Source organism: Rhagoletis zephyria, unplaced genomic scaffold (genome assembly GCF_001687245.7).
Source record: "Rhagoletis zephyria isolate East Lansing unplaced genomic scaffold, Rhagoletis_zephyria_1.1 Rzeph_scaffold_00792, whole genome shotgun sequence".
NCBI lineage: Eukaryota > Metazoa > Arthropoda > Insecta > Diptera > Tephritidae > Rhagoletis > Rhagoletis zephyria.
Window position 1 is genome coordinate 31,005 of NW_016157876.1, and position 27,737 is coordinate 58,741.

The following is a 27,737-nucleotide window of genomic DNA, read 5'->3' on the forward strand; positions in this document are numbered from 1 at the left end:
CGGTGCAATCTAGAGCAAAATAACACCAAGTTGAACCAACGGTCGCTATGTTTATGGCTTTCTTTAAGAAACATCGGGCGAAAATTTCAACTGCTCCTGTAACGCTAACTTATACATATAAGTTGGCCCTGCTATCATCCTCACATATGTTCATCAGAGTATAGCAACGAAGGACGAGTTAATACAAGGAGATAGCGAGAGCACAAAACTACTCTAGAAAATTACACGCACAATGACAAACATGAACAAATGTACAACAAACACATAATTTTTGACAATCAGTACAGTTCCATTTATATCAAGGAGCAGCTTATTAGATTTGTTTTCGTTTGTACTACATATGTGCACAAACATATGTACATACATACAAATATATATACAACCATTCAAACATATGTACATACATGAAAACATTACTGTCCATAAGTACATATGTACATATGCCCATCAGTACATCAACGAAGCTAGGGAAAGAGACAACTTCGTGGTACTTCGTGCGGCTTATAAGAGTGCACGCGACGCACTAAAGAAAGGAATTCAAGAAAGTAAGCGTCAATGCTTTTTAGAGCTTTGCGATGATGCTGAACGGAATCCTTGGGGCTCGGCTTACAAAATTGTCTCAAAAAAGCTGAAAGGCAGAAACATGAATCCGACAAACGCTGCATACCTAAAGTCCATTGTGGAGACACTATTTCCTGTACAGAGACCGTTAGTGTCCACTATGGATGGTGATCCGTTGAGTGTTGTTGACCCTGTAACGGAAGAAGAAATCACACTCGCAACAGCTAAAGTGGAAGTAAAGAAAGCTCCTAGCCCCGATGGTGTGCCCAACATAGCTCTAAAGCTTGCAGTCCACCAGTGCGCTTCCTCATTCCCACAAGTTTTTAATGGATGTTTAACGAATGGAACTTTCCCTCAAATCTGGAAGAGGCAAAAGTTTGTTTTAATACCTAAGCCTAAGCCTAATTGCCAAGCGTCTCGACAGGGAAGTCCAAGAGAAAGGGGGAATATCGGCAAACCAATTCGGGTTTAGAAAAGGGAAATCCACTGTGAATGCGGTAGAAGAAGTCATTAAGTTAGCACGGGATGCAACGAGCGGTACACTGTGGCTGGGAGGAGCAAAAGAGTACTGCGTGATTGTTACCTTAGACGTAAAGAACGCGTTCAACTCTGCCAACTGGGCTAAAATACTCGACAGACTGGAGAGTATTGGAATTTCTTATTATCTTCGAAGACTAATACGAAGTTATTTCCACTCGCGAGTGCTGTGGTACGAAAGGGAGGAGGGCTGCAGCGGGCTGGATAACAGGTGGTGTTCCACAAGGATCCGTACTAGGCTCTTTACTATGGAACATTTATGTATGATGGAGTTCTTCGTACCGAATTGCCCGAAGGATCATCCATAGTAGGTTTTGCAGACGACATTGCGGTAGTAGTATCTGCGAAACTTCTTGATGTCATATGCGAAAAGGTAGCATCATCAGTCATCCCTTGTGGAACGCCACCTGTTATCTCAGCCCGCTGCAGGCCTTCTTCCGTTTCGTCCCACAGCACTCGCGAGTGGAAATAACTTCGTATTAGTCTTCGAAGATAATNGTATTAATGATCCTTCGGGCAATTCGGTACAAAGAACTCCATCATACATAATGTTCCATAGTAAAGGGCCTAGTACGGATCCTTGTGGAACGCCACCTGTTATCTCAGCCCGTTGCAGGCCCTCCTCCGTTTCGTACCACAACACTCGCGAATGGAAATAACTTCGTATTAGTCTCCGAAGATAATAAGAAATGCCAATGCTCTCCAGTCTATCGAGTATTTTAGCCCAGTTGGCAGAGTTGAACGCGTTCTTTACGTCTAAGGTAACAATCACGCAGTACTCTTTTGCTCCTCCCAGCCACCGTGTACCGCTCGTTGCATCCCGTGCTAACTTAATGACTTCTTCTACCGCATTCACAGTGGATTTCCCTTTTCTAAACCCGAATTGGTTTGCCGATATTCCCCCTTTCTCTTGGACTTCCCTGTCGAGACGCTTGGCAATTATATGCTCCAAGATTTTACCTGCTGTGTCCAGCAGACAAATAGGCCGAAAACTTGAGGGATCATCCAGAGGTTTACCCGGCTTAGGTATTAAAACAAACTTTTGCCTTTTCCAGATTTGAGGGAAAGTTCCATTCGTTAAACATCCATTAAAAACTTGTGGGAATGAGGAAGCGCACTGGTGGACTGCAAGCTTTAGAGCTATGTTGGGCACACCATCGGGGTCAGGAGCTTTCTTTACTTCCACTTTACCTGTTGCGAGTGTTATTTCTTCTTCCGTTACAGGGTCAACAACACTCAACGGATCACCATCCATAGTGGACACTGACGGCCTCTGTACGGGAAATAGTGTCTCCACAACGGACTTTGGTATGCAGCGTTTGTCAGATGCATGTTTCTACCTTTCAGCTATTTTGAGACAATTTTGTAAGCCGGGCCCCAAGGATTCCGTTCAGCATCANGCACCATAGCTGTTGCGAGTGTGATTTCTTCTTCCGTTACAGGGTCAACAACACTCAACGGATCACCATCCATAGTGGACACTAACGGTCTCTCTACAGGAAATAGTGTCTCCACAATGGACTTTAGGTATGCAGCGTTTGTCGGATTCATGTTTCTGCCTTTCAGCTTTTTTGAGACAATTTTGTAAGCCGAGCCCCAAGGATTCCGTTCAGCATCATCGCAAAGCTCTAAAAAGCATTGCCGCTTACTTTCTTGAATTCCTTTCTTTAGTGCGTCGCGTGCACTCTTATAAGCCGCACGAAGTACCACGAAGTTGTCTCTTTCCCTACCTTCGTTGATGTACTGATGGGCATATGTACATATGTACTTATGGACAGTAATGTTTTCATGTATGTACATATGTTTGAATGGTTGTATATATATTTGTATGTATGTACATATGTTTGTGCACATATGTAGTACAAACGAAAACAAATCTAATAAGCTGCTCGTTGATATAAATGGGAACTGTACTGATTGTCAAAAATTATGTGTTTGTTGTACATTTGTTCATGTTTGTCATTGTGCGTGTAATTTTCTAGAGTAGTTTTGTGCTCTCGCTATCTCCTTGTATTAACTCGTCCTTCGTTGCTATACTCTGATGAACATATGTGAGGATGATAGCAGGGCCAACTTATATGTATAAGTTAGCGTTACAGGAGCAGTTGAAATTTTCGCCCGATGTTTCTTAAAGAAAGCCATAAACATAGCGACCGTTGGTTCAACTTGGTGTTATTTTGCTCTAGATTGCACCGTTTGTGGGCCTATTGAATGAATTTAGGTCTTGGTTGTATGAAAGATCAAAAAATTTATATTTTCTGGCAAGTTGTACAACTTATCGCTACATTAATGGCCATGTTGTACAAACTCATTTAATTTGCGTTTATTTTGTACACTAAATAACCGAAAATGGATAACTCTGGCGAAATAGGTACGTGCTTTCGTTGAATTTTATAAATGTAAGCCGAAACTATGAAATTGTAAAAATGAGATTTTACAATGAGACTGCTCGCAAAATTGCAATGTTTCTTGGCAAAACGTTCAACTTGATTACGGCTTGATTTGAAACAACGTTTTCGGCTTGCATTATGTCAAAAGGATGTGTTTGTTGTAATTCATTCTGTCATTTACTACGATTATGCGTAGGCCAATTCATGAAATAATTTCATGCGTTTGAGTAGAAACTGAATGAATGAACACCATTTCATGATTACAATNGCATTTTTTTTATTTAACCATTTCTTAATACTAACTATTTTTTATAGGTCCCCCAAAAATGCAATGGTGGCCCCATAAAAAATCATTAGTTGGTGCATTCTTTTGCAACCGAGGTACACAAGAACACTCGCTGAAATGACGAAATACATGCAAAGCAACAACACAAACTCGGTTATTTATTCGAGTTCATCTAGGTCGGTTAATAAGTACACAACCGGAATTGTGAATTTATTTATTTATTACGGTCGTATGACCTACATATATATATACACATATGACACATATATAACAAAAATTACAAAGTCCACATTTATTCATTAAAAGTAGGGATAGCGAAATGTTAATTGCCTTATACACTTATTTTAATTTTTCTTTTAATCTAGTTGAAATATAGCTTATACATATGTATCTAATAAATAATAGATATCTAAGAGTATCATATTTTCGGAACTGTCGGAATGGACGAGATTCTGAGCAGCACAGTACATATACTGGGCGGTTGGAAACGACTAGTTTCCAAGCCGCCTCTTCTCCATACCACTTTAGAGGCAGGCGCTCTGAATGGATGAGACCCAGAGTTATGCTGCTGTAACGGATGGAAAGAACTAGTTTCCATGCCGAACGCTTCTGTCTCCTCATTTATAGACGGATGGAAAGGACTAGTTTCCATGCCAATCCTTGCTACCTAATAGCCAGTGTTAAATAGCAGCCTCCTGAAAGTGCCTACGTTCTCACACTAATTTATTTGCGCAGGTAGCTCGTTAAAGCATTTCAACCCTTTCTAGAAGATATTTTTCTTGTCAACTTGCGTTTTATATAGCGGTAGCCTGAAGCTGTTGTTTTCCCTTAGTAAGTATGAATTAGTTTCATTAATATATCGTAAGTTGTCACTCAGATAATCCGGAAGCCTACCCTGCTTTATGTTAAATACGAATTTCATAGCGTGATAAAATATTTTCTGTTTAATGCTCAACCAATTTAACTCTGCGATCATATCCTGTATGAGTGTATCCTAGCGTTTGTTCAAAATGAATCGCATAGCTCTATTTTACATTTTCTGAAGTTTATCAATTTGTGTGTCATTAGCTATGAAAAAGATCGTTGGACAATATATGAAGTGCGGTTCAACTATAGATCTGTAGGCTAGGGTTTTATACCTCCTTCTTAGATACTTACACGATCTTTTAATAATACCATTTTTTTCGCAATTTCATTTACTGTGTATTCAATGCGCTCCTAAAATTTTAACTAATCGTCGATGATTATACCCAGATACTTAATGATTTTTACGTCTTCTATTAATTCATCCCTGATTTTTAACCTATAGTTAATGTGGTCGACGTTGACTGCCCTAGATATGATCATAGACTTAGTTTTTGTCACATTTAGTTGGAGTTTGTTTGCGCACAAAGGGAGAGGGAAATTTTTTTTTCCGTATATGGGTATTTCCATACGTCACATACGTGACAGTCGTACGTTTCAGTGATACACAAACAAGGGAAAAATACTTGTTTTCTCCTACTTTTTGTATAGCCATGTGTATCACATAATTAGCTTTATATTTAACCGCAAAATGAAAACAATCGAACCGCATGGTCCTTAAATATGCGCAATTAAAGAGAGTGACGTTACGTTGCAGAAATGGAAGTTAAAATTTTCTTTTCTTACAAATCGCAAAACTCCGCGAATTGTGGATGGCTCTTTTTAACCGACTTCCAAAGAAGGAGGAGGTTATCAGTTCGTCGGAATATTTTTTTTATGTATGTTACCGCATACCTTTGGACCACGTCAACCGATTTCAATAATTCTTTTTGCATCGGAAAGGTAGTGTCTCAGAGGTGGTCCCATACTAATCTGATCTGACCATTGGATCATGAAATATATATATATATGTATATATATATTTATAAGTCGTTTTTTTGCTAAAAATTACTTGTTATGAAACTTGTTTTAATATGATTTGGAGTAAAGTATTCTATTTGTGATTTATTTTGGAACGAATTTCCGTCATCCCTTGTCAAATTTGGTTTGCAGACAAACCGGTTTCGGCGTTGTGCCATCTTCAGAGTCATTTTTCGTTCTATTTGTTTTTAGAGTTTTTTGAATTAATGCAACTTGTTTCAATTTTCTTTTACAACCTCAAGTGTGAAACGTTAAGTGACGTGACATAAATTTCCAACGATATATTTTTGTTAATATTGCTTTTAAATGAATTTTTAACGCAAATAAAGCATGCATTTGATATCGAATATATTTTGACTTCAGCGCCAATTCAGGGAAATTTTTTTGGAAATCTATGATTTATTATGTTTCATCTACATACGCCGTCTTCGAATCAAATCGGACCATAAATACGGGTTTTCAAACTATCTCGATCCTGGCGCCACCTACACGACTATTTTACGCAAACATTTCTGCTTACACAACCCGTATATATTATAAATACAGACAAAATTGGCAAATAAATACCTACGTTAGATATATGACTTACCTTTTTTTCGCGGTAGACCTATGTACCGATGGAAACACCCATATACATGATTTATATTTTAAACTAGCAGACCCAGCGAACTTCGTCCCGTCCAAAATTAATTTTTCTATTGAAACATTTGGTCCAACGTTTTCGCCAGCAATTCACGTTCACGTTTGGTTATGTGACAGAAGGCATATCCTCCATTGCCGTCTTAAATAATCTGACGAAAGCGTTATACCGGAAAGAAGTCCTTGCGGCTCGATGGTGAATCGTCCTTGAATCTGTAAACATAATATAGTTGGTGGCAATTTCCAAACTGGTGAGTATCATTGGTACACATTCTGATTAGCCACCGTAAAGTAATGACCGCAATGGTTCCGATGGTTAATTTAACGGGGGTAATTTGACTTTGATCCCTGGTGCTTCCGAATTGACGATTTTTACAATAACTCGGTTCTAGCGGCCCCTTGCGGATCTTTTTTTGCAATAGTATTGCCCCTATCGTTACCAATACATATATATCTCGAATATATGTCAAATCGGATCACAAATACGATTTTGAGTAATAACTTAAAGTATACAGGGACATAAAAATGTGTCACCAAAATCTTTTCGGTCGATTAGGAGGAGTTCACCCACCAGAATAAGTATTTTCCATACTGACACTTCTCGGTGTTTTCTCCCATACAAAAAAAATATCAGCCATTCGTTATACGTAGAAAATGCGCAACATCATCAGCGAAAAAAATTCTCAAAATTCAACGGTAACTTATATCCATTTAAAACTGGAACTTGAAATTGAGTGAACTACAAAACTGCATACTCAAAATTTGGTTCCATTTAATGCAAAATGAACTATATTTCTATAAAAAATTAGCAAACAAATTCATTATGGAAAAGAAAAAAAACATTGCATTTTGGTTGTATATATTTACAGATAGGTAAAAGTTTCAACATGTTTGAAAAGCGCCACGCCCCCTTTTCCAGTAGCCCCAAAATGTCTATACCAATTTCCAGGACACTACCACAAATACTTCCAGAGATATACGGTATGAAAAATTCGATATGTATGGGTGATGCCACGCTTCTTTAATATTTCAAAAGTGTGCAGTAGGTGTCCAAAATTTCAAAAAATCACCTATTATAAAAATAAGGAGCTTCTCTTTATATAATTAGTGTAGGTAACACAGGGAAACTCCGATTTTGATACGGCAAATGTTAAAGCTGTTTTTGATAAAATTTATTGTGCTGATTACGAATCCGTAAGTATAAAGTTCCCATCAGCTCCAGATTATGAGAAAAACGTGGTGAAAGTGGCGAAAAATCGCGTTTTTCCAATATTTGAGAAGCTCTAGCAAGGTAGGAAAAGGTGATAGAACCTTTTACTTAGGCTTAAATTAAAGCTAGAACTACAGACTACTAGCCCTGAAAATACTATTCCTGCACCTTGCCCTGATGGTCACCTATACTCATTTCCTTTTTATCGTCCAATAATAAAAAAAATTGGAAAACTATGCAATTGAAAAAAAACGTGTAAAAACCAGTGTTAGCTGTTCAATAAAAAACTATAAGTGACCCTAGGGTCAAGGTGGAGGAATGGTATTTTCAGGGATTGACGTCAGAAGTCAAAGCCTTAATTTAAGTTTAACTGGAAGGTTCTATCACCTTTTGCTTAATTGCGGTAGGTACTCAAACTTCCCAAGACGTTCGACTGTGACAATAAGTGACCATCAAGCAAAGGTGCAGGAATTTGCACCGATAGTAGTCGAGATTTTTAGCTTTAACCTAAGCCTAAGTGGCTAGTGCTAGTGCTTCTCAAATATTGCAAAAAACGCGATTTTTTGACACTTTGACCTCGTTTTTTCTTAAAATCTGGAGCTGATGGAAACTTTATGCTTACGGATTCGTAATCAGCACAAAAAAAACTCTAAAAAGTAGCGTTAACATTTTCTGCATCAAATTTTTTTCCATTTTTGTGTGTGTAAGGTCAATTGACTTTATTTCCCACCCTGGTGCGAAATAAAGTCAATTGACATTATTACCTTTTCAAAAGCGAAACAAAGTCAACAAAAATTTGGAAATAAAGTCATTGACACTATTTCCTCATTCAAGTGGAAATAGCGTCAACAATGCTTAAAGTATGTCGATTCATAGAAAAAAATGTTGTTCTTACAATAAACATTGCCCCGTAAGTGCTGTTTTTTAATAGATGAAAAAGGTTATTGCCAAATCCTCAGTGTTGTGATATTAATCCACACACAATCATGAACTACCATCATTTGATTTTATTAAAAAAATTTTAATTACGAATGTGTAAAAACACAATGCGAAAAACTAAACGCCTGCGCACAGCTGGAATACGNATGTCAAATCGGATCACAAATACGATTTTGAGTAATAACTTAAAGTATACAGGGACATAAAAATGTGTCACCAAAATCTTTTCGGTCGATTAGGAGGAGTTCACCCACCAGAATAAGTATTTTCCATACTGACACTTCTCGGTGTTTTCTCCCATACAAAAAAAATATCAGCCATTCGTTATACGTAGAAAATGCGCAACATCATCAGCGAAAAAAATTCTCAAAATTCAACGGTAACTTATATCCATTTAAAACTGGAACTTGAAATTGAGTGAACTACAAAACTGCATACTCAAAATTTGGTTCCATTTAATGCAAAATGAACTATATTTCTATAAAAAATTAGCAAACAAATTCATTATGGAAAAGAAAAAAAACATTGCATTTTGGTTGTATATATTTACAGATAGGTAAAAGTTTCAACATGTTTGAAAAGCGCCACGCCCCCTTTTCCAGTAGCCCCAAAATGTCTATACCAATTTCCAGGACACTACCACAAATACTTCCAGAGATATACGGTATGAAAAATTCGATATGTATGGGTGATGCCACGCTTCTTTAATATTTCAAAAGTGTGCAGTAGGTGTCCAAAATTTCAAAAAATCACCTATTATAAAAATAAGGAGCTTCTCTTTATATAATTAGTGTAGGTAACACAGGGAAACTCCGATTTTGATACGGCAAATGTTAAAGCTGTTTTTGATAAAATTTATTGTGCTGATTACGAATCCGTAAGTATAAAGTTCCCATCAGCTCCAGATTATGAGAAAAACGTGGTGAAAGTGGCGAAAAATCGCGTTTTTCCAATATTTGAGAAGCTCTAGCAAGGTAGGAAAAGGTGATAGAACCTTTTACTTAGGCTTAAATTAAAGCTAGAACTACAGACTACTAGCCCTGAAAATACTATTCCTGCACCTTGCCCTGATGGTCACCTATACTCATTTCCTTTTTATCGTCCAATAATAAAAAAAATTGGAAAACTATGNTAGCGTGACGTGGTGTGCGCACCGGTCGCGCGGGGTACGCGGGGCGCGAGGGCGGCGCGCGCGGTGTGGCGCGCAAACGCGGGCCGCCGCGAAGCTAAACAAATTTAATGTTTGAAAGAGAAATAATGTCAATGGATTTTATTTCATTTTTAAACAGATAATAATTTCCGTTGATCTTATTACCTGTCACCAAGCTGCATACGTGCCAAATTTCAAGCAAGTCGCACCATAAATAAGACTTTTTCGAATAGACCGGTCCCTGACCTACTTAACGGAAAAAAATGACCCTATATGCTTATCTAGGCAAAAGGCTACCTACGTACCAAAAGCATTTTTTAGCGTGGCTCGATCCCTGCGCCACCTATCGGAAAAATTAAAACTTTACGCACTCCTCCTTCTAAACACTTTTCCTAATAAAATTATAGTTTAAAAAACTAAAACCTCCCTATTATAATTGCCATTCGTACTGTCACCAGGTATGTAACTTGAGAATAGAAATCGTAGCATCTTTTAGGCGCATCAATATTACATAGTTACATCCCGAGCTAATAAAAGGAAGGTAATAAAAAGCAGCAACCTTCGAATCGGCTATGAAACATATGAGAAAATTGTTCCCAATTGATTCATGCTCACAATGAACTTCACATTTATCCGAAATTTCCCAACAAATTTTCCACCTTTACATTGTCCAAAATCGTCAAATGATATCATAAAATGCAAAATTTCGTCGAAAAAAATTCCAAATTTTTCATCGTTCTTCCGGTTGTTTCCGAGTTTTCCACTTAGAATTTTCTATTTTTCCATTCGAAAGCCATTCCGAAGGATTTGCATAAAAAATTCCATACAAAAAAAATCTATTTTCGATTTTCCGATTTCCCGACTTTACTGGAGGGTTTTCTCAAAATTTTCTTTCGTAAAAACTTTCTCCTGGCAATTACGAACAACTAAAAAAAAAGTTTGCCAAATCGGCCCAACCGTTCTCAATTGAGTAGTCCACTTGCAAACCGCGTTATGTGATTTTATAATAGTAAGCCATAAATGAAAAAAACGACTACGACAACAAGTAACATATAAACTGAATATTTTTCTTTATGACCTGAAAATTTGAATAAATAAGCGTCTAATAACATTATAACATAATATAACACAACATGTCATTAACAGTCTATATGACCTAAAGCAGTTTTCTAAGTTAATCAGAAGATGGAGACTTTAGAATGTTTATAAATAAATATGATACGACTTTTGCAAGAGTTGTAAACATTTTATGCAATTTTTTCAGAACGCACCTAATATTAAATAAAAATGGCAAAAAACAATTGGGTGTTATTATTGGAAGTCTCTTGAAGAGAAACAGAGTTTTCGGATCGAACAATATTAATTTTCAAGAATTCTACACCATACTTGCCTTGTAATAAACTATCGAATTTAACTTATCATTAAGACATCGAGGCATCGCGAATCCCGGATATGGTTGACGCGAATCTCGGGATTTCCGTTTTTATAAGAATGTTCATATACGGATTTAGTGTAACCAGGTGGCAACCCTACTCAAAATAATAAAGCCTTAATTTTACACCCATTGGGTAAGCCTTTCGTTTGGCATCATATGTTTTTAGTGCGCGGACTTTAAAATTTTTTACTCAGGCGGCAACCCTATTCAAAAAAAAAAACTTTTTGCACCTATGAAGACCATATTTCAACCTATTTTATTTATTATATGAACTGTGCAAATCTAATGTAGTTAATAAAAAATGGCTTTACGTATTATATGTGAGGTAGTAATTTGTATCGAAAGCATTTTCTTGGTGTGACTGTGATTTTATGAGTGAGTATCTACCGGGTGTGAAAGTACCCATAATCCTCTTACGCCCCCTAACCAACACCAAGGGTGTGAAACTTTGCTTACCTGGCGGTGAGATAAGGCAATTTTGATTACGTGTGTATGTGTTAGTGTGGCTGAAAATTGAGTAGAAACTACACTTCGGTTGGGCAAATGGGGCACAAATAGCTTCTTCGGCTTGGCCAGTCCTAATAAAATAGCACTGAAAGGAGCCGGAGGAGTTAGTTGAAGAAGAATTTGGAGCTTGTGTAGTCGAGTGCGCGGGAAAGTTCCCATAAGTGCAGTAGCGAAGTTGGTATTTGTTTACATAAGAAAGTACATAAGTGCCTATATGCATACTTGGTTGAATTGTTCGGTCAAGTGCGACAAAGGGATCCCGATTGGTACTGTCGAGATCGCCAGTACATCCACATATGAAGGGACTTTAAAGCTCAAACAGTCAACGACGTAACGTAGACGTAGGTTGACGCAGACACGATCTACCTTATGCGATTCGCGTGTTAACTAAAACTCACCACCGCATGGCGGTGACGTTGCCGTTGCTTCCCTCTCTCTCTGTCAACAGTAAATTTGATATGCTGCTACGTACGTCAACCTACGTTTACGCTACGTCGTTGACTAACTGAGCTTTTACTATGCAAAAATCCTTTCGACCAACACCCTACACATATAACCTGCCACAGCACAACCAGGGATGCCGTTTGGATCTAAATAGATCCAATTGGATACATTTTTAGACGAATTTTTGCGGGATACTTATTTTTTCCGGTCAGTATAAAAGTGGATACTTTTTTAAATAGGCCAAAATTTTATATTTTCTATAAAGTTTTTTTCGTTCAAAAATCGATTTTCATTAAAGATGGTAGAAAGCATTACGTTTTCTAAACGTATTAATTAGCTTAAAAGGATGCTTTAAGCAAGATCTTAATATACATACATATCGTCGTTTAAAGTACAAAACCGCAACAAAATGCAAAACCGCGTATGTGACGTTGCATAAATTATTTTCTAGAGAGTAAAAACACTTATATTTCAAAGTGGTTCTCTTTTTTATAAAGCAATCGCATTTATGGCTAGTATATTTCAGGACGAAGCCAAGAGCTTGTGTGACGATACGCGGTTTTGTACATTAAACGACGATATGTGTAAAGTAGTAATCTCTTTCATATCACATATTTTCATTTGTAATAAAATTAATCACTGCCTGTTTACTTTTGCACATAAAATGTTTAAAATAAAGTAATGTTTATAATTAGTAGGAAATGTATTTGTAGTTTGAAAATTTTTGCAATTTTAAACATTCTACATATGTGTATTTATGTGTATATTTTAAAGATCTTAAGTTCAAAATCAAAAACTGAACATCCTATACGTATATTTATACAGATTCTTGTTGAAAAATAGATACTCTTCAGTAGTAGTTTTACATGCTCTTTTTAGAGTGTACTTGCTATTTATTATATTTACTTTGCAAAATACTTATGCACAAAAAATGTACTTTATAAATTGAAATTACAAATGTTTGATTTTATGCACATGTATTCCAAGTCCTTAGCATGGGTTAAATTATGTCTTTTTCATGAAAATGTTTGGTTTTCTTACAAGTTATGAGGTGTATATGTAAAAAAAGGAAATTGGATACATTTTTGGCTTGGTCAGGGATACATTTTCTTGACACGGCGCGGCAACACTGAGCACAACACACAAACGCCAAAATATAAAAAACCCAACAAGAATAACTTGCCGTAGCGGAGGCGACAGCGGTCGACGAACGCAATTAAAAATCTGGACTACATAGGCACAGCGATAATGCGTGAATGCAACAACTTCACCCCTTAATACGGGCAGAAATACATACACACCTGCTTCTATAGAAAAAGATGGATTTTTGATCAAGTTTAAGAGCCAGCTGCTCTTAAGGAAGCAACAACAATAGAGCAAACTTCAGCTGGGCAAATTGCATGCGATTTGGGAATAGGTCAACGTCCGCCGTACAAACAGAAACAGGCACTTGCTCGTGAAGAAAAGTGAGAAGAGAGAATTGGGACTGATTTCCAGCGAGAGGACACTCACTCAAGCGAACATACATATGTATGTACATACAGCAGCAGCGCGATCGCCCCAACGCACATCGAGAGCGACCAGCAACCACCGGATTAGCTGAGCTGAATTTTTTTTCTTTTGCTTTACATATACATATGTACATTAGACTACGCCTTAGTTGTATGGAAAAATTTTTTTGTTTGTTAAGCTACAAAGCAGGACTCCCCCTAGAAAGGTTCCATAAAAACGTGCCCTGAGAAACATTTTTAAAATCGGATAACGGAAAGATATGCGTCAAAACGGCGCTAAAGTTCAGCATTTTCATGCAATTTTACACAAAGTGATCTAAATTGCCTATAAGTCAGTGGGAAAGTAAATATGTTTTAATGGCACTTGATGTAGTTTTGTCGCCCAATGTCAAGTCTGGCTACAATATTTTTAAACTTTCCCATCTTTTAAAGTTATTGAGGTTTTTCCCACGTTAAATTAAAAATGTGTTGGATTTCATACATAAGTTAAATTTTAGTCCAGTACATTTAAATCAATTTGGTACGAAGAAAAAAAAATTGTAGTAGCGAACTTTTGTTTCAGTTTACTTCTATTTGACATGAGATCATGGATCCACAGTCTTGCTCCTAAATTTCATACGGGAAAATTCCGACATCTTGGATTTTAGGTTTTTTTAATTTGCAAGCTTATTTTGCATTTTTTGTAAAAAACGGTTGGACACAAATTTGTAGAGAATTTAATTTCCCACATTTTCTATAAACAAGCTTTTTAATTAAAATATTTTTATTGTAAATAATTAGCAAAAAGTGCGAGAAATTTTTAGATTACCTCGGTTTTCGTCATTTATCATAATTTCTATTGAAAATGCGTAGCATATTCAAATGCCAAAGTTATGGAGAATTGTCGCTTTTAGTGTTGGGTTCTTCGGTGGCACAAAATTTGTAAAGCAAAACCTAATTTACGGTTAGTTTAGACGTCATATTTGAGACGCCATGTTGAATTTTCCAAAGGCCACATTGGTTTTAATGGGGGACATCTATGCCATCGTTGACGTGATGTGGAAATAAATTTTACGCTACTTCCCTTACATCGCTATGTGTAGCACATTCCCGGTCGCTATCTAAGCGTAGGGATAAAACGATACTAGTAAATACAAGTACATACTCGATACTTTTCGTCCGATACCAAGTAATTTTGGTATCGATACTTTCGGTAGGTATCCGAAGAAAGTACTTGTATCGAAACCCGATTGAGTGAACATTTGATTCCCGGACTTTTATTTTTTTATTTAATTATTATTGTCAATATCTAAAAATTTTTTGGCAGTTGCCAATGAAAAGAAAGTCCTACAAAGAAAGACCTATTATCATCTCATTAACACTTTTTGTGAAAACTCATACAGTGAAATCTCCCTTGGGCGGGCACTCACCGTCAGTCATTTTTTGTCCGCTCAATGGAAGGGAAGCTTATTTTAGAACTTTTTAATGTTTTAATTAATTGAATAGTCACTATTTCTTATTTGAATAAAAGATATTAATATTACATCGTTCAAACAAAAATGTGCATGTATTTTTTCAAAAGTGAATATTTCATTTATTTGCGTAAGTACATATTAAGTAATAACAAAATAAAAATAAATATTACATTTCAGTCCACAAACTACATAAAACCATGGATTCATTACATAAAAAACTAGGAAATTGTCGATTGACGTAAGTCTTATTTTTAATTTTTTTCATTGTCAGTACCTTTTTCATCAATAGTTTTCATGTTTTTATCAGTAACAAAATCTATTATTATCTATTTATTATTATCTATTGTTATAAATTCATCAGAATTGGAATTGGATTCTCCAAGGGTTTCTGATAATTCAAATAACGAACCTAAACCACTGCGCAAACCAAACTAAATGTGTGCATACAAATCACAATTTATGCGGGAAGTCCCCCTTTTCCATTTACAGGTCTATTCTCCGCTGGTAACATTAATTTTGTAACCGGTAATTAAAGTGTCTGTCAATTTTTAAACCTTTTTCGTATTCTGTACTCTCTTGTAACCGGTAAATTTGGTTACCATCTCATAAGCTAGTTACAAAATATTGCCCCGTGAAATATGCAATACAGGAATTTCCACAAATCTTCATAGCTGAATTGCTGAATATTTTCACTGCATTACCAACGTACCTAGAATCGCGGTGACAAGAAGTGGTAACATTTTTTGGTAATAAAATTTTCCGGTCACAAAATCTTCGGTAACGTGCAGAATAGACCTGTTAGTAGTCCGCCTATGAGGAGTTCGTGTCCGCTCAACGGAGGTTTTTGTTTGATTTGTTATAAAAAGAAATCTTAATGTCCGTTGATAAGAGGTTCGCGTCCGCTCAATAGAGGTTTTTGTGTCAATTTTATGCAAAATAACTGTCCGCGTCCGGCCAAGAGAGTGTCCGCTGAAGAGAGAGTAATTTGTTCCGAAATTTATACTTAAAACTTGGTGTAGGAAAAAATGTCTAATAGAGGTGTCCGTTAGGAGAGGTTTCACTGTATTTGGATATAGGGAGCAAGGTAAATTAAAAACGCAACTAACGTGCTTGTTTTATTTTTTCCCGTTTATATTCAACTAGCTTATACCCGCGGGTTTCACCCCGCGCTTTTATACAAATATGAAAAATAATTTAATGGTGTTAGATTTTATTTCTGTGCCCATTTCGTTATAGCTCGCTATTTTTTAAGCGAGTTAAGGTATTTAGGCCGTTTAAAACTATGAAATTATAAACTCTCGTCTGCGCGCTAGGCATACGAAAGATATCCATCCCTCTAAGTTTACCTTAAAATGGTTCCAGGTATACGACGCGTAAACGTGTAACCTTCTTGGAGGTGCCACGGCGGGTTCTAATATTTCCAACTCAAATTTAGTAACCTGGCCTTGATAAAATACCCTTTCTCATTACTGTATCAAATGCCTCAAAAGAGCTTTAGATTACAAGGCCGAACCCGGCTCTCCCTTTTCCATTTCATGAAATTTATTCTGTCAGTACGGCACTTATAAAATAAATCTCCATAACAAATTTAAAATACTTCGAGAGATTTTCTATTCTTCCAGAGATATGTATTAAGAAGTATTTAGTATGTATGCCTCCTTTTTTAATAACTCACATTTTTTCCATGAGCAATTGATACATTTTGTATACACAACTCCATACCAAGTTCCAGTATTCTTCCACAAACACTTCCAGGGATATGTGGCAAGAAAAAGTAAATTTGTACTGGAAGTGCCACGCCCCTTTTTCTTATAACCCTAATCTTCTTCCATGAATTTAGAATTGATTTTACATACCCCAGTACCAAGTCCCAGTACTCTACCATGAACACCTCTAGAGATAAGCAGTATAAAACAGTAAATTTGTACGGCAGGAACCATGTCCCCTTTTCGAATAACGCAAATTCTTCTCCATGAGTATGGAATTAATTTTGTAAACACATCTCGGAGCCAAGTTCCAGTCCTCTGCAATAAACACCTCCAGAGATATACGGCATAGAAAAATCAATTTGCGTGGGAGTTGCCACAACACCTTTTCCAATAACTCTCATTTTTCTCCATGAGTATGGTATTAGTTTCACATACATATGTATTTATATACCAAGCTTGAGTGCTTTAACCCCAAACATTTGAAGAGATATGCAATATGAAACTTTCAGTCAGTATGGGAGGTGCTACGCCTCTTTTTCAAACACGTCCATTTTTTCCGTGAATATGAACATGATTTCACACAGTGTTGGCAAACTGTTAATCTGATTAACGATTAAAAATTAACGATTAAAATTAACGATTTACATTAATTAGTCGTAATCAACTGTACGAGTAATGATAACATTTTTTTTATCGTTAATCGCTGGCTGCGATTACGTTTAATTAATTTAAAACATTAATCGTTAATCCAATTAAAAATAAAATCTGATTAATTTGTCTAGTTTGTCCGAGTTTGAAACCAAACACCAGTTATAGTAATTATTTTGTGTTTTATACTTATAAAAAGCACATAATATAAAAAAAATTATAATTATTGTTATTAGTTATATACAAACTGGGAACTTTTACAAACCTAGTTTGTAAAACGTTTGTTGGTATATATCTTAATGAAAATGCACACCAAATTGCTTAGATTGATGAGGAAACCCGACTTAGCCATACCGGATTAACTTGCTTTGTGTGCACAGGGAAATTCCAGCATAACTTAATTAATCACCAAACCTACTTGATCAAATTAAGAGTTAATGATTAAAAATTAATTTTTTAATCGCGGTTACGATTAACTGTTTAGTCGGATTAAAATTAATCATGATTAACTGTAATCAGATTGAATTTAATCGAATTAACTAACTAATTAAAACATCAATCGATTAATGCCAACATTGATTTCACATACATATCACTATACCAAGTTTCATTTCTCTCCCACAAATACTTCCAGAGATATGTATGTAATATGAAAATTCCAATTTGTATGGGAGGGGCCTTGAGTTATCGGACTTACTTTCAGTCTAAGACCATCCTTCCGAAATCCGTAGTAAGTGTACTAAATTTCGTTCTGATCGGAAAACCGGTTAAGGAAGTAGCCTATTTTTCAATCCAGGTCATAAACCATCTTTGAGCAAAATTTCATTTTCAAACAGGTGGCAACTCTTAAAATAGTAGCCTATTTTCCAACATAGGTCATAAGCTATCTCTGTGCGAAATGTCATGCAAATCTGTTCAGTCGTTTCCGCGTATTAATGTAATTAAAACTTTTTTAACAGGTGGCAACTCTTCCAAAAAATTTGCCTATTTTCCACTGTACTTCATAAGCTATCTGCTTGCAAAATTTCATGCAAATCCGTTCAGACTTTTCCGCGTATTAATGTAATTAAACTTTTTTAACAGGTGGCAACTTTTCCAAATATTATTCTATTTTCCACTGTAGGCCATATGCTATCTGTGTGCAAATTTTCATGCAAATCCATTCAGTCGCATTGATTGTAATCTTAAAATTTTTAGGATTACAATTAGTCCTTAAATTTTTAAGATTACAATTATTATAATCATATTGGTAACATATATGATTACAATTAAAGTAATCGTAATCGTATATAATTTAAGGATTCCGATTAAGCAATCGTAATAAAAAATTACCCAGCTCTGATGTATACATATACACAAGCACTAAAAATTTCGCCTTTGAAACCAAATAGTATTTAGCGTACTTCTGATAATGAGTTAAGTTTTCTCAAGTGAGCCACCCAAAGTTGACTTTTCGATTTTTTATATTTCATTGACCGATTTTGAAAGTTAACATGGTGTGCAATATTGACACCAAAAATTTTGCGCTAATTTTATTTTTTATTTATTTGCAAACAAATTTTTATGCAGGCTTTTACTCATTTTGAAATATTTCAGCAACCATTCATTCGAATCTCATGATTTTTGACAGCAGTTAGAGAACTCATTGGTCAGTTTGTAAAATTTCGATTCCTGTTTTATAAAAAAACTAGATCGACCTCACCCGCTTCACTGAGTGTATGAAATTTCTAGGTGCTGTATTGAGTAAAATTTATTTCAAGAAAACTCAATTAAAAACAGGAGGTTTGAAATTTGTTTAACCATCTTCAAAATATTTTCAAACTAAAACTTTCTTAAACTTCTCACTTGTCATACTTTTTCAATTAACGTATCCCCTGAACTCAATTTGAGATTTTAAACAGATGGAAACCTCTTACATGTAGTATTGAAATGAAGCCCTTTAAAAACCATTTCGATTGATACTCATATTGTAATAATTCATTCAAATTATTGAACAGTTTGAATTTAACCTTTTAAAAAGAAGGCAACCTATGTGATACATATTAAATACCACCGATTTTTTTTGAAATTTCAGACACCTGCTTCAGACGTCCCAAGGATGGTTATAGGCTAAACAAAATTTCGATGTATGAGGGGAGCGTGGCACCTCCCATACAAACCATACAAAAATATACAAAATTTGTTCATATTGCATATCTCTGGAAGTGTTCGTGGTAGAATACTGGAACTTGGTACGGCGATATATGAAATCAATCTTATACTCATGGTGAAAAATGGGATATTTGGAAAGAGGGCGTGGCACCGTACAAATACACATATATAATTCTACACACACTTTTATTCAAAATATGTATTGGTAACGGTACAGGCAATACTACTGCCAAAAAGGGCTGCCAGGTGGCGCTGGACTCATTACGAATAATCGCCAAGTTAGAAAACGTACCGTGAATATCTGATTAAATCGACCTGCTGCACCACTGACTATACCGAACTCTTGTGTGTTACATTGGCCCAATGGATGTGATTTGCCAGTATTATTATGCGTTAAAGCTTCATTCGTAGGCACCAGGGTTGAGTTGTGCAGGGGTAAATCTCAAATCACCACCGATAAATCAACTGCCAGAACCATTCCGCGCCTTGTACTGTAATATCTAATTTAAAATAATTTGTAAAAAGGTTGCAACCCTTGTGAAAGACTTAAATACACTGGTCGACGGCCAAAATTTACCAGAGACGCCGTTATGAAATTCGTATGTAAAATCACCCCCTGATTCCGAAAATCAAGGTTATTTTTAATTTTATGGTACCGTTTTTGAGATATTTGCAATTTACCGTTTTTGCAAAAAAAAAAAAAATTGGGTCCACTTTATCATATATATCTCAAGAACGAATTAAGCAATTCCAAAACGGTTTGAAGCTTTTAAAAGGTAATAAAATTTTCTATAAACTGTGCATACAACACTTTTTGCTAGGCCCTGTAGATTCAAAGATAACGAACAATCATTACCGATTTTTTCAATTTTTTTTGTAAAAATATAAAAAAAATTGTACTTTGCGGGGAAGGATCTCGAAAACCTTTTATTTTTTTGCAGATTTTTTTTTTCTCCCTAAGCTCTGTTATATTACAAAAAAAATAAGGTATCATCGAAGAAAATCGATGCAAAACTACGTAAGTTATAAGCGATCAAATAAAAATACCCAGGTTGCGCAACTTCAATGTATGTACCTATACATACATACATATATTAAAGGTATAAAGTGCAAGTGAGATATTATCCGGATAAACGAATAACACCATAACAATGATAACACTTTTTCTTTAAATAAATCAAATAGTACTTTTAATACTCGAATTGTATTATAGTAGGTAGAGTGGTTGCATCGAAAGGAAGAGTGGTTGGGTTCGAAACCTGCTGTAGGCATGTAGTTATAAACATGTATTTCCGTCAGTTATGGGTAAGTATGCAGGTAGATTTTCAAAATTATAAGACACAGAAAATTTCTAAAGCCTACATCTAAAACAGGTAGTATTTTCTTTTCCCGGCTTGTTATAAAAAGGAACCTTTCTGTCTAGGTAAGATTTGATTTTTTCAATTTTATTCTTGTTCCGAGTATAAATATGAGTTAATGCGCTTTGAAACTTCATAACATCTTCAAGGCTCGCCGGAGATAGTTCAGTTCATAAGTCTAATTTCAAAACCGTGATTTATTAAAAAAAATAAAATGAGTAAAAGGACGCGAGAATTTGAGTGTAATAAGGATCCAGATATGTTCTGTTTCATGTGTGGCCAATATACTATCATAAGGCGACGACGAGTGTTCTCAGATCATATCAAAACTTTATACTCCAAGTATTTTGGAATTGAGCCTAAAAATGCTGAAAAACCATGGACACCGAACACTTTGTGTACATCGTGTCGAGTAGAATTGATTCAGTGGGAATCAGGACAACAAACAAAATTTGATACACCAATGATATGGAGAGAACCTACTTGCCATTCAATAGAGTGTTATATTTGTCAAACAAAAGTACTTGGCGTTGGAAGATCAAGAGGAGTAACCTATGCTAGCGTACCTACAGTGACATTACCAGTACTACATTCAACGGCAGTTGCGGATCCAGTTCCATTGTCAACAGTAACATCTGAGTGCGGGGGATCAAGTTGTACTGAATTTCGCATGGAAAACGAAAGAAACGTTCTGTCACAAGCACAACTTAATGATTGGATAAGAGATTTGGAACTATCCAAGGAAAAGGCCGAGATCCACACTTCTCGTATGCAACAATTTAAATTTGTGTCATCCGATGTTAAGGTGACATATAGTAGAACTCGTCACGAACCATTTTCCAAACACTATACCAAGAAAGACAGTATATGCTACTGCAACGACATCCCTGGTTTATTCAAAGAGTTTGGTCAAACATATGATTCAAAAGAGTGGCGATTGTTCATAGACGGCAATAAACTGAGTTTGAAGGCTGTATTATTGCATATTGGTAACAAAAAGCCTTCTATCCCGATTGCACATGCAGTAAATACAAAGGAAACCTACGAGGAAATGCAAAAAATACTCAAATTTATCAAATATGAAGAGCATGATTGGAAAATATGTTCTGATCTCAAAGTCGTTGCAATGCTATGCGGTCTACAAAGTGGCTACACCAAGCACTGCTGCTTCCTCTGCAAGTGGGATAGCCGAGCTCGTAAGGACCACTACGTCAGAAAGGATTGGCCGGAAAGAGTCGAGTTTACCGTTGGTGTGGATAACATCAAATACACCCCTCTTGTCAAGAAAGAGAAAATCATACTTCCACCCTTACACATCAAGCTCGGTCTCATTAAAAACTTTGTTAAGGCTTTGGACAAAGAAGGCGAAGCATTCGACTATTTGAAAACAGTTTTTCCAGATATTTCTCAAGCCAAGATAAAGGAAGGTATTTTTGTTGGACCACAAATAAGAAAGTTGATCAACAATAATCAATTCAAAGGACTACTCTCATCAGTTGAGGCAGCAGCGTGGGAATCCTTTGAAAAGGTCGTTGCTTCTTTTCTCGGTAGACACAAAAGCCCTAACTACGAGCAGATAGTGAACGACCTAATCAATAATTATGCGAAAATGGGCGTAAATATGTCTTTAAAAATTCACTTTCTCCACTCACATTTGAGCTTTTTTCCGGCAAATCTTGGCGACGAAAGTGATGAACATGGCGAAAGGTTTCATCAGCAAATGAAATTAATTGAGAATCGATATCAAGGATTCTGGGACGTCGCAATGATGGGTGATTACTGCTGGTTTCTCATAAGAGAAACCGATCCTAAACTGAATAAGCGTCAAAGTAGAACACATAATTATTTCGACAACATAGTAAAATCAAATTAAGATAAAGATTGTTAGAATATAGTATAAACATAAATAAATTTAAAAAAAAAGTTAAAAATATGGGTAATTTCATTCATAAATTGAACTTTTAACTCAATAGAAACAGAGCATAGCTAGATATTTCACTCTTCTTTATACCATACATACGTTTTGAGGTATACGTTGAAATTGCGCAACCTGGGTATTTTTATTTGATCGCTTATAACTTACGTAGTTTTGCATCGATTTTCTTCGATGATACCTTATTTTTTTTGTAATATAACAGAGCTTAGGGAGAAAAAAAAAATCTGCAAAAAAATAAAAGGTTTTCGAGATCCTTCCCCGCAAAGTACAATTTTTTTTATATTTTTACAAAAAAAATTGAAAAAATCGGTAATGATTGTTCGTTATCTTTGAATCTACAGGGCCTAGCAAAAAGTGTTGTATGCACAGTTTATAGAAAATTTTATTACCTTTTAAAAGCTTCAAACCGTTTTGGAATTGCTTAATTCGTTCTTGAGATATATATGATAAAGTGGACCCAATTTTTTTTTTTTTTGCAAAAACGGTAAATTGCAAATATCTCAAAAACGGTACCATAAAATTAAAAATAACCTTGATTTTCGGAATCAGGGGGTGATTTTACATAAGAATTTCATAACGGCGTTTCTGGTAAAGAGAAAAAGTTGAAATTTGTGGTCCAGTGATATTATTCAAAACTTTCGAACTAAAGGTTTCTTAATAATATTTCGTTAGACAACCATATTTTATTTCATCAGATAGCTTGCGTATAATTAATTTAAATTTGACCCTTTTCAAAATATATTCGAGATACAGCTTTTTTAAGCGTTCCTTAGACCCATTTTTTAATATAATTTTCAAATAAATAACTCCCTTACTTGAAGTTGAATTTGATTTTTTAAAAGGTGGCAGCCCTCATCCATGAGTAGATAATGGTTTTTTATATCTCCAGTAATCTATCAAAAATATTTCCTGAGAAATGCAGTATGAAAAATTCCGTTTGTATGGGATATGCCACGCCCCCTTGTCTAATCGAGATTAAATTTATCCTATATTTTAAATTGGCTAAATGACAGCAGTGTACAAAATTTCATGATGATCGGTTGAGTAGTTAAAGCGTGAAAGCGTAGCAAACAGACTCACTTTCGGATTAATAATATTAGTAAGAATTAATTTTTTTAATCAATTGAATTTTTTACCAACTTCTCATATACCAAGGAGAAGAATTCAAAAAGCATTATTTGCGCTAAACGTTCAATTTTACGTGATTTTAAATTATAATAGGCTTTTCCGATCTTGTATCCTCTAGTGCAAATAATAAAACAAAGTTATTTCGCTATTGTTGCCTGACGTTTCGCTAAACTCATTAGCATCTTCAGGGGATGGTTGTTTATTTTTCTGTTTCAACAATAAATACATAAATACAAAAATTGGAAATATTTACATTTGGCAAAAATAACGAAAGGAACTTACATGTATGACGTGCAAATGAACAATTAAACTTATTTAACACCGTACTTACACAAATATCTACTTTAACATCTATATTCTATACTATAATAAAACTGTAAATTGTTTGTCTGTTTGAACTCACTAATCTCCGGGGCTTTAACTGGTGTATAGAGAGTGACCTCGGACGTAACCTGGGGTATAAAAAAATGGGATCTGATAAGGGGGCGTGGCACCTCCCATAGGCGTGACATTTTTAATCAGCTATAACTTGGAAACCGTAAGTCACATGACTTTGAAATTTGGTGTGTTCAAATACATTTCTATGATAGATGCTTATAGTAAAGTAGATATACTTTTGTAAAAGAGTCGTGGCACTTCCTATGGGTGTGAAATTTTTAATCAGCCATAACTTCGAAATCATACGTCACATGAATTTGAAATTTCGTATGAAGACATATCCATGGTAGGCATTTATAGTAAGGTATATGTGAATGAGTTTGTACAAAGGGGCGTGGCACCTCCCATAGGCGTGAAACTTTTAATCTGCAATAACTTCGGAACCGTAAGTCACACGACTTTCAAATTTGGTGTCAAGACAGATCTATGATAGATGTTTAAAGTAAAGTATCCATATATATAATAAGTTTGTAAAACGGGGAGTGGAACATCTTACAGGCGTAAAATTTTAATCAGCTATAACTTGGGAACCGTAAGTCACACGACTTTCAAATTTGGTGTCAAGACAGATCTATGATAGATGTTTAAAGTAAAGTATCCATATATATAATAAGTTTGTAAAACGGGGAGTGGAACATCTTACAGGCGTAAAATTTTAATCAGCTATAACTTGGGAACCGTAAGTCACACGACTTTCAAATTTGGTGTCAAGACAGATCTATGATAGATGTTTAAAGTAAAGTATCCATATATATAATAAGTTTGTAAAACGGGGAGTGGAACATCTTACAGGCGTAAAATTTTAATCAGCTATAACTTGGGAACGATAATTCACATGACTTCGAAATTTAATGAGAAGACATAAATAAAGTAGGCGCTTATAGCGATGTAAATATTAGTGAGTTTGCACAAGGTGCCACGGGCCCCTAACTCACATGACTTTGAAATTCGGTGAGTATGGTAAATGTATACAAATGAGTTTGTACAAGAGGGTGTGGCGTTTATAGTAAACTGAAAGAGAGTGAAAGCTCAGTTAGTCAACGACGTAGCGTATACGTAGGTTGACGCAGACACGATCTAGCTTATGGGATTCGCGTGTTAACGAAAACTCACCACCGCAACATCGCAAAAAATATAGAAAAAACGTTTTTTCTTAACAGCGGTCGTCCCTCGGCAGGCAATGGCAAACCTCCGAGTGTATTTCTGCCATGAAAAACAGCTTCTCATACAAATACAATCGCCGTTCGGAGTCGGCGTAAAACTGTAGGTCCCTCCGCTTTGTGTGATAACATCAAGGCGCACGCCACAAATCGGAGGAGAAGCTCGGCCAAACACTAAGATATTTAGATACCGCTCCATAAATTTACTGTTGGGATGACTTAATAAAGCCCGATCCTTTATGTATGAATACAAAGAAGCAAAAAATTTTTAAGATGCCACAGATGTCCTAGACACACCAACGGGCCATGGGTATATCAAGAAGAAGTGGGACGAATTGAAAAGAACACGATAGGAACATAAATGCCCCCGTTTGAGCGGGAACACTCTTTCTTCCTGTGGAACAGCAGGATTTAACCCTTCAACCGAAGTCAATAGTGTTTACATTACAAACCCTTTTTGCATTTCAAACCTGTGCTGTGCAAAAAACATTAAATTAGAAAGCTTGTTTGATTTTAAAAGCGTTCTACGCTAGTTTAGTAATTGCTCTACCAGGAAAAAAACTCCTTTGCAATGAACTGAAGTAGCAACAATGCATAAGTGTTTAAAAATGTCATACGTTCGTGCCAAGAATATTTGGATCGCGATCCAAAATGAGAAATTGTAGCACTGACAAATTTAGTTCAATAAGCAGACCGACATAGTGAACTAGTTCGTTGAAGTGAACGCTACCTTGTAACCACCCTGCAGGGAAAGCTACTAGTTGTGAACTAGAATTCTACCGGTTTGCGTTTCAGCCGAACTGGTTCACGTTCTATCCTTTTTCAATGTTAGCGACTGGTATTTTTAACATTGCGATGTCCTACGAGATGTCAATTGTCAGGCTATGCATCAGCATCTACTAGTATAAATACTAGTAGCATCATACCAGTTGATGAGATAGTCTGCCAATTCATGCCCCGTGAAAAGCATAAGTGTGCCTTTTTGCTCGCGACGCTCCAGCAGTCACAATGGCCGACAGAGCAAAGCACTCGCGTGGTAAGCCTGAGGTCCCAGGTTCAAATCCTGGCGCAGGGAAAGTTTTTTTATTTTCTATTTTTTATTTTATTTTTATTTTTTATAAATTTATTTTTTTGTTTAGGCTGTTTATTGTAATTTTTAAATTTAAAAAAAAAAAATATTTTTGTTTAATTTCTTTGTTTTTATAGCACAAGCATTTCTTCCTAAATGTTTTTTTGCAATGCAATTAGATTATCAAATTTGTTATTTATTTATAAATTGAATAAATTATTTTTACTTACATTTATTTAACTTTAAAAATCTTAACCACCTCCAAGCGGCCTCGAATCTGCAATTTCAGAACCAGAACCAGTAGTCTTCACGTGACGCCACAGCCGACATTTGTAAGAAAAGCAATTATAATTGCGTTTTATTTTTGGCTTTGGCAATTCAAAGGCAGATGTCGCTGATCGCCTAAGTTCTTCGAAATTGTCGAACTGGTAGGCACATACTACTTAATGAACTAGTATTTTTTCTAACTGGTTTGGCTTTTCACTGCAGGGCAACACTAGTAACCAAAATGGTCCAAATATATGGAGAAAATATGGTTGCATTAACATTGCGATGTCATTGGACCTGTCAGTTTTTTACGTCTGAAGTGGTCCAGTAGCTCGTTTCTGCAACAAGTTACTAGTATACAATTGGTTCTTTTTCACATTCCACTCTAAACTACGACTCAGTGGACCACCTAGTCCTCAAATTTGTGAAGGGATTGTTTTGTTGTGTCTGTTGTTCTGGTAGTTGATGCTTTATTTTGGGAGCTGGTTATGTCCATTACCTTCTGCTGTATAAGTTCGCGTCATTAGCGCACACAAGGGGTGGGTTTTGGGGTTCAAACCCCCCCTAAAGCTAATAACCTCAAATACAAACTGTATCTTAAAGCTAAGAATCCAGCTCTCAAGGAAATTATAAGAAATATTTATTATAATTTCTGTTGCTTGAAAAAGCGCTTTGCTTTTGCTGTAAATTTTCATGAGGAAATGAATATACGAGCATTTTTTTCTTGAGAGCTGCAAACTGATTTAAGAAATTTTGGTAGAAGAAAATTTCGTTTTATATGAATTGTTGGTTTTTCTTGAGAGTTCAGTTAATTTTTTCGGTATTCGAAATATTAAAAAAAATTAGAAATTGTGAAAAATCACCATCTCAATCGAAAGCCAGAAACCAGAAATCGAAAAAAGGAACATAAAAGTGCAAAAATTCAT

General features: G+C 35.7%; 1 protein-coding gene and 1 long non-coding RNA gene across 2 annotated transcripts in view; both read left to right on the plus strand.

Moving 5' to 3' along the window:
- Positions 1 to 20,495: 20,495 nt before the first annotated feature.
- Positions 20,496 to 22,661, plus strand: LOC108361564 (uncharacterized). The gene is made up of 2 exons (XM_017614209.1): positions 20,496 to 22,288; positions 22,339 to 22,661. Coding segments are annotated over exons 1-2 (1,263 nt in total). The 5' UTR covers positions 20,496 to 21,027; the 3' UTR covers positions 22,341 to 22,661.
- A 1,194-nt stretch (positions 22,662 to 23,855) lies between these two features.
- The window catches only part of LOC108361566 (uncharacterized), a 13,888-nt gene continuing 10,006 nt past the window's right edge, over positions 23,856 to 27,737 (plus strand). Inside the window, exons 1-2 of the long non-coding RNA XR_001847322.1 lie at positions 23,856 to 23,950; positions 26,237 to 26,238. This is a non-coding gene — a long non-coding RNA (uncharacterized LOC108361566). The remainder of the gene's footprint in view (positions 23,951 to 26,236; positions 26,239 to 27,737) is intronic.